This window comes from Balaenoptera acutorostrata, chromosome 10 (genome assembly GCF_949987535.1).
Source record: "Balaenoptera acutorostrata chromosome 10, mBalAcu1.1, whole genome shotgun sequence".
Classification (NCBI taxonomy): Eukaryota; Metazoa; Chordata; class Mammalia; order Artiodactyla; family Balaenopteridae; genus Balaenoptera; species Balaenoptera acutorostrata.
The window spans coordinates 3,908,801-3,921,675 of NC_080073.1; the positions used below are offsets into that span (position 1 = coordinate 3,908,801).

At 40.8% G+C, this 12,875-nt stretch overlaps 1 protein-coding gene across 1 annotated transcript in view; it reads left to right on the forward strand.

Annotated features, from left to right (window-relative positions):
• Positions 1–209: 209 nt before the first annotated feature.
• The window catches only part of CCDC174 (coiled-coil domain containing 174), a 34,966-nt gene continuing 22,300 nt past the window's right edge, over positions 210–12,875 (forward strand). The window contains exons 1-4 of the mRNA XM_007192633.2: positions 210–326; positions 3,741–3,845; positions 4,552–4,652; positions 12,416–12,474. Coding sequence (XP_007192695.1) covers positions 285–326; positions 3,741–3,845; positions 4,552–4,652; positions 12,416–12,474 — 307 coding nt within the window. The 5' untranslated portion in view covers positions 210–284. The remainder of the gene's footprint in view (positions 327–3,740; positions 3,846–4,551; positions 4,653–12,415; positions 12,475–12,875) is intronic.

Here is a 12,875-nt window from a genome sequence, read left to right on the forward strand (position 1 = left end):
AAGGCGTATGCCGCCCTTCTCAAGATGGCGACAACACTAGCCCTGTTACCTTCCGCCTTCTTCAAGATGGCCTTAGCAGTTAGCTTCACTCCTGGGCATGCTGATCTTCTCAAAATGGTGAAGGACGCAGTGCGCACCATATCCTGACCTTCTCAAGATGGCGCCAGCGTCGTAAACAGCGTCGCTCTCATGAGGACACTTCCGGTTACGCCGGAAGCCGGTATAAGATGCCTGTCGGGAGCTGGTGAGGTGTTTACTTTGGGCCGGGGCGCTCCAGTGCGACCATGGACCGGAGGAAAAAGCCCTTGGACGTCACGGCGTCCTCGGTGAGTACGGGTGTAGCTGATGTTGCGGGCTCCGCGTCTCCCCGCCTCTGCCGGACAAGAATCTCGACCTCGTTTGTTTCTTCACTCGGGGACCCAAACTTGGCCTCCCCTCAGACAGAACCCCCGGCACCTGGCTTTTCTCCCAGAAAAAGCCAGGGCCCACTTCTTGTTTATAGAACCCCGAATGTGGCGTCTGCCCTCTGCCGTGCACCGGCACCAGGCTTGCCCCTCAGACGCGGACCAGAACCTGGTGTCTTTTCCGGGTTTGGAATGTCCCTGCCTCCCCTCCGCAACAACAGGCCAGGCCTCCTTGCCAGCCTTGTCTTCGTTACCGTCGGAGGGGGAACGCAGCCTCTGCTAGCTGTGCAGATATGTTTCCCTTCAGTTCAGGGACCGGCATGGTCCTCCCAGAACATTAGAGAGTGTGATTTGTTCCCCAGGGTCCGAGATGCCCAGCGTCCCCACCAGGAACTAAACAGTTGTTAATACACCCGAAGGCTGCGCTGCCTGGGAGCTGTAAGGTCTAACAGAATGTAAACAGCATTGTTGTTAGTTGCTTCTAGGAAGAAAACCTGTTCTGAGTACTTTTGTGCCAGCACTTTGTGTGCACTACCTCATTGAATCTTCCTGACTGCTTTAAGAGGCAGATGCTAGTAATATCCCCACTTTATAGGTGATGCCATTGAGGCTCAGAAAATGAAGTGGCTTTCTCCAGCTTACATACTGAGTTCTTAGTGGTGGAACTGGGCTCACTCCATCTGTTTGACTCCAAAGCTGTTGTCTTTTCCGTTATATCAGAGCAAATTGCCTAACCTTTGGTTTAATCTCGGATTTACTGCAGAATGTTAGGATGCAAGCGATACGAAGGAAAAGATGGAAGTAGCCCAGTATTTGAGCTCCTTTCCCCCGTCTAATACTGAAAATTGGTACTAGTTATTATGTTTGAGGATTAGGAATCAAAAAGCTGTAAAATTAAAGTTATCCTTTCCTGACGGGTTAAAATTAGCAATACTCATAATGTGAATGCCATCTGGGAATTGACACTTTTCTGAGCATCTTCATTTTAAAGTTCAAAAGTTTAATAGGAAAATGTCTGGCTAGGAAATTCATGTAGTTAAGAAGGCTTAGAGGGGGCTTCCCTGGTGGCGCAGTGGTTAAGAATCCACCTGCCAATGCAGGGGACACGGGTTCGAGCCCTGGTCCGGGAAGATCCCACATGCCGCGGAGCAACTGAGCCCGTGCGCCTCTACTGCTGAGCCTGCGCTCTAGAGCCCGCAAGCCACAACTACTGAGCCCATGTGCCATAACTACTGAAACCTGCACGCCTAGATCCCGTGCTCCGCAACAAGAGAAGCCACCACAATGAGAAGCCCGCGCACCGCAACAAAGAGTAGCCCCCGCTCACTGCAACTAGAGAAAGCCCGCGTGCAATAACAAAGACCCAATGCAGCCAAAAATAAATAAATTAATAATAAAATTTTTAATTAAAAAAAAAAAAAAAAGAAGGCTTAGAGGGACTTTCCTGGCAGTCCAGTGGTTAAGACTTCGCCTTCCAATGCAGGGGATGCGGGTTCGATCCCTGGTTGGGGAGCTAAGATCCCACATGCCTCTGGGCCAATAAACCAAAAGACAAAATAGAAGTAATATTGTAACAAATTCAATAAAGACTTTAAAAATGGTCCACATCAAAAAAAAAAAAAAGGCTTAGAAGAAAAGGCTTAAGTTTTTATTCCTTAAATGTACAAGTCTTTTTTTTAGTGATACATGTAACCTTATTTATTTATTTTTATTTTTTGGCTGCGTCAGGTCTTAGTTGCGGCATGCGGGATCTTTCGTTTTGGCATGCGGGCTTCTCTCTAGTTGTGGTGTGCGGGTTTTCTCTCTCTAGTTGTGGAGCGTGGGCTCTGTAGTCTGCAGCACGTGGGCTTAGTTGCCCCGTGGCATGTGGGATCTTAGTTCCCCAACTAGGGATCGAACCCACGTCCCCTGCATCGGAAGGCGGATTCTTTACCACTGGACCACCAGGGAAGTCCCAAGGCTTAAGTTTTAAATTTGTTTTTTAAAATTTAGAGTATTAGGCCCTAGAATGAACCTGCCCTTGGCATTATTAAAAACCCTGCCAAGCCTATGTTTAAATTGCTTTCTTCCAAACTAGAAATCATTGAGCTCAGTCATTTTGATTTCCCTTAAAAGTCAGTATGTGATGCTGGGGTTTATAAGTATCTACTTTATAAATGACCACGTGTATAAGTAGCTGTACTTGGATCCTTAAAAAGGAAACTGTCGGGCTTCCCTGGTGGCGCCGTGGTTAGGAATCCGCCTGCCAATGCAGGGGACATGGGTTCGTGCCCTGGTCTGGGAAGATCCCACATGCTGCGGTGCGGCTAGGCCCGTGAGCCACAACTACTGAGCCTGCGCGTCTGGAGCTTGTGCTCCGCAACAAGAGAGGCCGCGATAGTGAGAGGCCCGCGCACCGCGATGAAGAGTGGCCCCCGCTCGCCGCAACTGGAGAAGGCCCTTGCACAGAAACGAAGACCCAACACAGCCATAAATAAATAAATAAATAAATTAATTAATTAAAAAAAAAAGGAAACTGTCATTACATCCTTTTTTGCAGAGTAGATAGTGGTGACTGATCCAACTCCCCTGTTCCCTTTGCTCTGGCCTTTCCTATTCTTGAACCCTGTTGTTCAGCTAAACTTGCAGTTTCCAAAACATGCTGAAACAAAATTCACTCAGTCCATTTTATTTCTAGCTGTTGAAATCTTGCCTATCCTTTAAGCTTCATTTCAAAGCCATCTCTGATCACTCTGGCCAGAAGGAAATACTCCTTTATCTGAACTTTTTGCTACTTAATTCCACTCTTCACAGTGTTTATTACAACTGACTGGTATTGTAAGTTACATTTCTTAGGAGATTGTAGGCTCTTTGAGGCAGGACTATTTCTAATTCATGTTTGTATCCTGCTCTTCAGTGTTAAGTGCCAGACATATACTGGTGCTCAGATTGTTGCTGAACAAAGACATTTTCCTATAGAAATAATAAATTGTTGTGATGTTTAAGTGAAATTACTACAAGAAAAAGCCAAGGACAGTGCCAGACAGAAGGTGCTTAATACTGTTAGTTGAATCTGAATCTAAAAGATGCAGATTTCATTTACCTTGCTTTATCACTCTCCCCTTGCCTAGAGGAAAGCCTTGAAGTGTTGAAAGTTAAATACATTTACAACAGAGGTGGAATGAAATATGACTTGGTTTTATTTTGTACTAGATTCTACATTTAAACATTTAGTTTTATATCCATTTTTGTCCATTTATAGGAGCTTGTAATCTTGTTTTGAGAATTATAAAAACTTAGAAATCCAGTCACTCATTAGAATTAATTGTTTTTGTTTGCTTATCGGTTTTATTTTAGTTGGTAGACCTTAAGGCTGAACTCTTCCGAAAACAAGAAGAATTCAAACAAGAAAAACTTCTAAAAGATGCTGGAGTTTTGGGGAAACCAAAACCAACTACTAAGGTAAAAATAAGGTCTAATTATCTCCATCATTTCCAAACATAGGGAAATTACACCGTACTTAGGTTTTTTGAAAGTGTTCATGGTGTCTGCTACATAAAAATCCCTGTCTTGTATTTGAACATCTGCATGAAATGTTTTAAATATTAAGATAGAAATTAGTAAGATTCAAAAGCACATTATAATGATCTAATTCTTTAGCACTTCTTTTGGAATAGTACATGCTGTTAGTATGTGTTTGTTTACATGCCCATGGAAGATTATATAGCTTTACAGGTGTTATAAATCCAAACAGAGATAAACAATTAGATAATATAGAAATATAGCAGAAATATAGCTGGGTCTTTTAAGAGTTATGAATGTTTTTACAATTTTATAGCTAATGGTATCTGTTACTTGTATTACTAAATCTCTGTTACATATATTTTCATTAGTCTAGAATTAGGTTGTAATCATTCAGGAGATAAAAGAGAAGTAACTGCAATTGTATAAAGAAATTTTTTTTATGTAGTTAGGGCTTTTTTTTTTCAGCTCCAGCTTTGCTATGTACAGTGTATTTGCAGGACATAGGTTGGCTGCCAGAAGTCTGGTTATTTCCACTGATTCATAAGATCTAATTATCTTTTTTTTCCTTCTGATGTACAAGACAAGTAGAGATTTTTTGCAATCATTTGGTGATTCTGTCTTGTCTTTTTAAATTATTCTCCAGAAACCAAGTATCTGGAGCAGACAAAACACAGGAGTTTCTAATCGAGCTGAGAAGGATGCTGAACAGAAGATTGAGGAACAGAAGACTTTGGACAAAGCGAGGTTAAGTTTCACTCTGATAAATGTAGCTGCCATTGTGGCTACCCAGGCAAAGGAATGAAAGTTCAACTTTTACTCTTATTGATTTACAATTTTAATTTTTATCATCCTTCTAGCCAAATACTCTATTACTCTGAAAATAATATAATTTGCAGACATATTTATAGTCTTATAAGAAGATAAGAGAAAGCCTCAGTTTAAAAGATGAAACAGTCCCACTTTGAGCCGCTGTTAGGCACTGAGGTATCAACAAGTGTTTAAGAAATGTCCCCATGGTGGTGTGGTTTGGGGCTACTAGGTGGCATGCTATTAGCATTTAGAAACTGAATTTCCCCCTCAACTTTTTCATATGAAAAACTTCAAACCGACAGAATATTTGAAAGAAGAGTATGGTGAACATTCTAATACTTTTCACTTAAGTTCACCAATTAACATCTTTTAAAATTTACTTTTTTCTTCCTCCTCCCTCTCTCTAGTGTGTGTAGAGAAAGTTTGTTAAACATCATGATACTTTACCTCTAAATATTTCAGCATATATCTTTTAAGAATAAGGACATTATCCTGCATAATCACAATACTGCTGTCATACCCAAGAAATTTGACGCTGATAAAATAGTAGTATCATATGGTCCATATTCAGATTTCACCAGTTATCCTAAATAAAGATTATGTCCTTTATTGTTTTTTAAAACATTTAATCCAAGATTCAATCAAAGAGTACACACATTGCATTTAATTTTCATATCTCTTTAGTCTCTTTTAATCTAAAACAGTTCCCTTGCCTTTTTGTTGTCTGTTATGCCATTAATGTTTTTTGAAGAGTCCAGCCCAGTTGTTTCTACAGTGTCCCACAATCTGATTAGAGTCATACTAACCGTTGTTGGTAAGAATACTATTTTTTTTTTTTAATTTTAAGTTTTTTTTTTTAATTTTATTTATTTATTTATTTATTTATGGCTGTGTTGGGTCTTCGTTTCTGTGCTAGGGCTTTCTCTAGTTGCGGCGGATGGGGACTACTCTTCATCGCGGTACGCGGGCCTCTCACTATCGCAGCCTCTCTGTTGCGGAGCACAGGCTCCAGACGCGCAGGCTCAGCAATTGTGGCTCACGGGTCTAGTTCCTCCGCGGCATGTGGAATCTTCCCAGGCCAGGGCTCGAACCCGTGTTCCCTGCATTGGCAGGCAGATTCTCAACCACTGCGCCACCAGGGAAGCCCCCAAGAATACTATTGAATATATAGGTGATGATATGTCCTCCCATTGAATCACATCGGGAGGTTCATGATGTCAGTTTAAGTCATTATTGATGATGATAACTTTGATCACTTAGTTAAGGTAGGTCTGCTAGATTTTTCCACTGTAAAGATGCTCTTTTGCATTTGTAATTAATCATAATCTAAGGAGGGAAACTTGAGACTGTGAATATCCTGTTCGCCAGTATGTTTTCATGCGATGGTTTTGTCTTCACTGATGAGTCAATTATTACACTGATGATTTCAAAGTTAGGATTTTTCTAATTCTATCATTCCATGTTTATTATTTTTTCATTCTGTTTGTTAGCTGGCATTCTTCTGTAAAGAAGAGCTCTTCCCTTATTTGCAGTATCACCCTGGACTCAGAATCCCAAGTTTTAATGTCTGTCATGACTGCCACATGTGCTTTTGGATCCATTGCATAATGAAAGTTGAAAACAGTGGTTGCTAAGGCTCCTCAGCTCTTTTGGGTCTGAGAATAAAGGGCAGAATATTAGCCCATTTGGGGGATTGTTTTTCTTAGTGTTTGGCCTATCCTCAACATACATGAGACTTAAAGGTATGTTCATTTTTGAGACATTTTTCTCACTACTGGATATTATTCTTAGAATTTTAATTTTGTTGAAAGATGCTATAACTTTTTTATGCTTTATATATGTATTTTATTAAGATATAATTGAAATATAATGTTATATTAGTTTCAGGTGTACAACATAGTAACTTGATATTTGTATATATTGTGAAATGATCACCACAATAAATCTAGTTAACATCTACCACCACACATAGTTACAGTTTTTTTGTCTTGTGATGAGAACTTTTGAGATCTACTCTTTTAACAGACTTCAAATATGCAATACAGTCATTATACTGTACATTACATCCCCATGACTTAGTTATTTTGTAACCGGAAGTTTGTACATTTTGACCCCCTTCACCCATTTCACCCGTTTCCTCCCCACCCCCTGCCACCTCTGGCAACCACCATTCTGTTCTCTGTCTCTATGAACTTGTTAGTTTTTTTGTTTAGGGTTTTTTTGTTTGTTTGGGTGTTTTGGTTTTTTTTTTGTTTTAATTTCACATATAAATGAAATCATATGGTATTTGTCTTCTTTGTCTGACTTATGTCACTTAGCATAATGCCCTCAAGGTCCATCCATAACATTGCAAATAGCAAAATGTCATTGTTTTTTATGGCTGAATAGTATTCCATTGTGTGTGTATATCACCTTTTCTTTATCTGTTCATGCATCGATGGACACTTAGATTGTATCCTTACCTTGGCTATTGTAAATAATGCTGTAATGAACATGGGGGTGCATGTATCTTTTGAATTAGTGTTTTCATTTACTTCAGATAAATACCCAGAAGTGGAATTGCTGGATCATATGGTAGTTCTTTTTTTTTTTTTTTTTGGCCACGCTGTGTGGCATGCGGGATCTTAGTTCCCCAACCAGAAATGGAACCCCTTCCCCCTGCATTGGAAGTGCAGAGTCTTAATCACTGAACTGCCAGGGAAGTCCCCATGTGGTAGTTCTATTTTTATTTTGTGAGGAATCTCCATACTCTTTTTCCATACTGGCTACCCCAGTTTATATTCCCACCAACAGTACATGAAGGTTTCCTTTTCTGCACATCCTCACCAACCAACACTTGTTATTTCTTGTCTTTTTGATAGTAGCCATTCTAACAGGTATGAGGTGATATCTCATTGTGGTTTTGATTTGCGTTTCCCTCATGATTAGTGATGCTGAGCACCTTTTCATGTACCTGTTGGCCATCTGTATGTCTTTGAAAAAATATCTATTCAGGTCCATTTTTTTAATTGGATTGTTCTTTTGCTGTTGAGTTGTAAGTTCTTTGTTTATTTTGGCTATTAAGCCTTTGTCAGATAAATGATTTGTAAATATTTCCTTCCATCCAATAGGTTGCCTTTTCATTTTGTTGATGATTTCCTTTGTTCTGCAGAAGCTTTTTAGTTTGATATAGTCTCTCTTCTTTATTTTTGCTTTTGTTGCCTTTGCTTTTCATGTCAAATCCAAAAAAAATCAGTGCCACAGCTCATGTCAGGGAACTTGTTGCCTGTGTTTTCTTCTAGGAGTTTTATGGTTTCAGGTCTTACATTCAAGTTTTTATTCCATTTTGAGTTAGTTTTTGTGTAAGATAGTGATCTAGTTTCATTCTTTTGCATGTGGCTGTCCAGTTTTCCCAACACCATTTATTGAAGAGACTGTCCTTTTCCCATTGCATATTCTTGGCTCGTTTGTTATAAATTAAATGACCATATGTGTGTGGGTTTATTTCTGGGCTCTCTTTCCATTCCATTGATCTATGTGTCTGTTTTTATGCCAGTACCATACTGTTTTGATTACTATGGCTTTGTAATGTAGTTTGTAATCAGGGAGCATGATGCCTCCAGCTTTGTTCTTCTTTTCCAGAATTGCTTTGGCTCTTTGGGGATTTTTTATGGTTCCATACAAATTTTAGGGCTGTTCATTCTATTTCTGCGAAAAATGCCATTGGAGTTTCAACAGGGATTGCTTTGATTTTGTAGATTGCTTTGGGTAGTATGGACATTTTAACAGTATTCTTCTAATCCGTAAATATCTTTCCACTTATGTGTATCATCTTCAGTTTCTTCATCATTGCTATGTAGTTTTCAGTGTATAGGTCTTTCATCTCCTTTGTTAAATTTATTCCAAAGTATTTTATGATTTTTTTTTTTTTTTGGCTGTGCCACATGGTATGTGGGATCTCAGTTCCCCAGCCAGGGATTGAACCTGCACACCCTGCAGTGGAAGTGTGGAGTCTTAACCACTGGACGGCCAGGGAAGTCTCTTCTGTTCTTTTTGATGCAATTGTAAATGGGATTGTTTTCTTATTTTCTCTTTCTGATAGATCATTATTAGTGTATAGAAACGCAACAGAGTTTTATGTATTGATTTTGTATCCTGGAACTTCACTGAGTTCATTTCTTAATGCTAACAGTTTTTTGGTGGAGTCTTTGGGATTTTCTTTTTCTTTTTTTTTTTTTTTTATTATTTATTTTTGTCTGCATTGGGTCTTCGTTGCTGCATGCAGGCTTTTCTCTAGTTGTGGTGAGCAGGGGCTACTCTTTGTTGCGGTGGGCGGGCTTCTCATTGCAGTGGTGTTGCGGAGCATGGGCTCTAGGCACACAGGCTCAGTAGTTGTGGCGCCCAGGCTTAGTTGCTCCATGGCATGTGGGATCTTCCTGGACCAGGGCTCAAACCCGTGTCTCCTGCATTGGCAGGCGAATTCTTAACCACTGTGCCACCAGGGAAGCCCGGGATTTTCTATATATAATGTTATGTCATCTGCAAATAGTGATAGTTTTATTTCTTCCTTTTTGATTTGGACGCCTTTTTTTTTTTTTTCTTGCCTAATTGTTCTGGCTAGAACTTCCAATACTGCACTGAATAAAAATGTTACGGGTAGGCATCCTTGTCTTGTTTCTGACCTTAGAGTAAAAGCTTCCAACTTTTCACCATTGAGTATTAACTATGGGCTTGATCTTTTTTAGTTTCCTCTGTATAACAGAGTATTCCTTGGTACTTTGCTGTGATTTTTCTATCCAGTAACTTTTTACAAAATATGTTCATTGTGCTCCTGGGGAATCAAGTCTCCCCATGATCTGCAGGACTTCTGCATCTCTCCAGAGCTTACAACAGGCAGAGATAGTTCCAGGAGGATGTAAGGCCTCAGGCAAGTTACTTTTCCATTGAGACTCTTTCCTTATCTGAGAGGTGTGGTGGTTAATACTTAACTCATGAAGCCCTTTAAGAGATTAAATGAGATACATAGTGTCTGGCACATAGTGGGTTCCAGATAAGTGTCCCATACCCTTGCCCTCTGAGTTCCATCTTCACTACTTGACTGAAGAAATGTTCTTTACAGTCACCAGTGACTTCCTCATCTACTAAATGCAGTGGCCATTTCCCTGACATCTTCCTTGATCTCCATTATTTTTAATTAATTAATTTATTTATGTATATTTTTTGGCTGCATTGGGTCTTCGTTGCTACACGTGGGCTTTCTCTAGTTGTGGCGAGTGGGGGCTGCTCTTCGTTGTGGTGCGCGAGCTTCTCATTGCGGTGGTTCTCTTGTGGAGCACAGGCTCTAGGTGCGCGGACTTTAGTAGTTGTGGTGCGCAGGCTTGGTAGTTGTGACTCATGGGCTCTAGAGCGCGGGCTCAGTAGTTGTGGCGTACAGGCTTAGTTGCTCCACAGCATGTGAGATCTTCCCAGACCAGGGCTCGAACCCGTGTCCCCTGCATTGGCAGGCGGATTCTTAACCACTGCACCACCAGGGAAATCCCTCCATTATTCATCTGAAGACTCTTCCTGCCATCTTAAAACTGTCTTCTTTCTGTTACACTGCATCCAAACTTCTTATCCTTTCCCTTGCCCTCTTGTCCCCAGCTGTCTCTGTTGTGTTTATTTTGTACCACTCTCCCCTTTGCTCAGCACCCTCTAGCACGCTCGTGTCTCCTTGAACATGTCAAGTTCATTCCCTCTTCATCTTTCCTCTGCCTGACTTGCTTTCTCCCTGAAGATTCCTTCCATGGTTGACTTCTTGCTACGCAAGCCTTAGGCCAAACGTCCTCTTCAGAGATGTTTCCCCTGACTACCCTATCTTAGTGTCCTGCCCAGTAGCTCTGTCCAGACAGTGTATTTTGTTTTCTAAATTTTTTGAAGTTTTATTTTTACTAAGATGATGAGATTCTGTAACGAGACTGCTTGTTACACTAAACTCCATCTGAAAAAGAGCAACTTAACCTCTTAGAAGTTGATATGACTTAGCTGGTCCACAGAGCACTCCATCAATGCATGACAAAGGGCCTCTATTGGGAAAACCTGCTTTTATTTCCTTCCCTTCTTCTCACTGTCTGAAATCCTCTTTTTCATTGATTTATTTGTCTTTCTCCCTCTCTCGAGTGTGACCCCCATGAGAGCTGGAACTTTGTCTTATGCACCTAAAACAGCGCTTGGGGGCTTCCCTGGTGGCGCGGTGGTTGAGAGTCTGCCTGCCGGTGCAGGGGACACGGGTTCGAGCCCTGGTCTGGGAGGATCCCACATGCCACGGAGCAACTGGGCCCGTGAGCCACAATTACTGAGCCTGCGCGTCTGGAGCCTGTGCTCCGCAACAAGAGAGGCCGCGATAGTGAGAAGCCCGCGCACCGCGATGAAGAGTGGTCCCCACTTGCCACAACTAGAGAAAGCCCTCGCACAGAAACGAAGACTCAACACAGTCATAAATAAATAAAAGAACGTGAATTTCTAAAAAAAAAAAAAAAAAAAAAAACAGCGCTTGGCACTTGCACAGTCAGTACTTGCGAATGAATGTGTAAAATGAAAGAGGAATCTTTCTGACATAGATGCGAAGAGGCTGTAACTGGTGGCATGCTTTACGTGTATTATCTAATTAATCCTCATTACAACCCTAAGAGGCAGTGCTATCTTTCCCATCTATTGTGATGTGGGAATTGAGGTATATGAGAGGTTAAGTCACTTGTTCCAGAGCACACAACCATGTGACCAAGGGACTTTATTGCCTTGGGACACCATTATTACTATTATTATTATTATTATTTTGGCTGTGCTGCATGGTATGTGGGATTTTAGTTTCCCAACCAGGGATCGAACCCATGCCCCCTGTAGTGGAAGCACAGAGCCCTAACCACTGGATCGCCAGGGAATTCCCTTGGGAAACCATTAGAAATGAAATTTTCTATTATGATTAAGTGTGATGCTTCACAAGCAAAAACTCAGATGACTTCTTTGGGGCTCTTTACCATCATAGGTATTTCTAGAATAAAAGAATTGTCAGCTGTCTTACCCACGAAAGAATAAATGTCTCTGGAATTAACATGAGCAGAGAGACTGCTGTATTGAAATACCAGGGTTGATGTTTGTTTTTTATTAGCTATTTGTCATGAATACATTATTCATGTTCTGTATAAAATAGACATGATCATATTTTTAACAGACTTCCAAGAAGTTGGTCTCTACCTTCCTTAGGCCTGATGAGCCAAGGGAGACCAGGGACCCTTGTGTAAGACAAGGAATTTGTAAAACAAATGGAATTTGGCGATCTATTTGGAAGGTTGCAAATAGAAAATGTTTTTGTTTAGACATCTCTCTTTTTTTGGTATTTAAGTTGCATTTGGCATTTAAATTAAATTGGAATCTTAATTCATTCATGTATTCACTCATCAAATACTTACTGAGCATCTGCTATGCACCAGATACTGTTTTACGCCCTGGGATACAGTCATGAATGAGAGAAACATGGGCTAGGCTTTCACGGAGCTTACGTTTAGTTGGCAGAGCAGACCTGGCTGGGCCTGAAGGTTCCCTCAGGGCCGGGTTTCAGCTCTAGTCGTCAGGCTGGGTCCCTTGGGCAGGTTGCAGCAGTAAGGCTGGGGATGGGGCAGACTTACCAGGAGTGGCAGTGATAAGACCATTTCTAATACTTGCTATTTTTTTACTCCTAGGGAGAAATTGGAAGAAAAAGCCAAATTATATGAAAAAATGACTAACGGAGACTTTATAGGTAAATATGAGTATTTATGTATCTTTATTTTCTGTAATTCATACACCTCTGTGGTATTTTATTATTCGTTAAAATAATCGTAAGAATAGGGAGAAATTTAAAAAATAAAATTGATTACTTTCCGTGCCAACACAGAGACAAGAAAATCAGCAATAGTTTTTCAGTTGCCCCGTGGGTGCTGGGCCCCATGATAGGTGCTATGAAGGGGCAAGCCAGTATGGTATAAGTCAGATTCTCTGCCTCTGCTCTCAAGGCGGGTATCATCAGTGGAGGAAAATGGCACAGAACAAAACAAGTTTAGGAAGCAAGGTCTAAATAGGCCACAATTACAGTTATTGCTATGTTAAAAAAAAAAACCTGGGAGGAATTAAGGTTCTATCAGGGTACTGGAGTTATGGTTC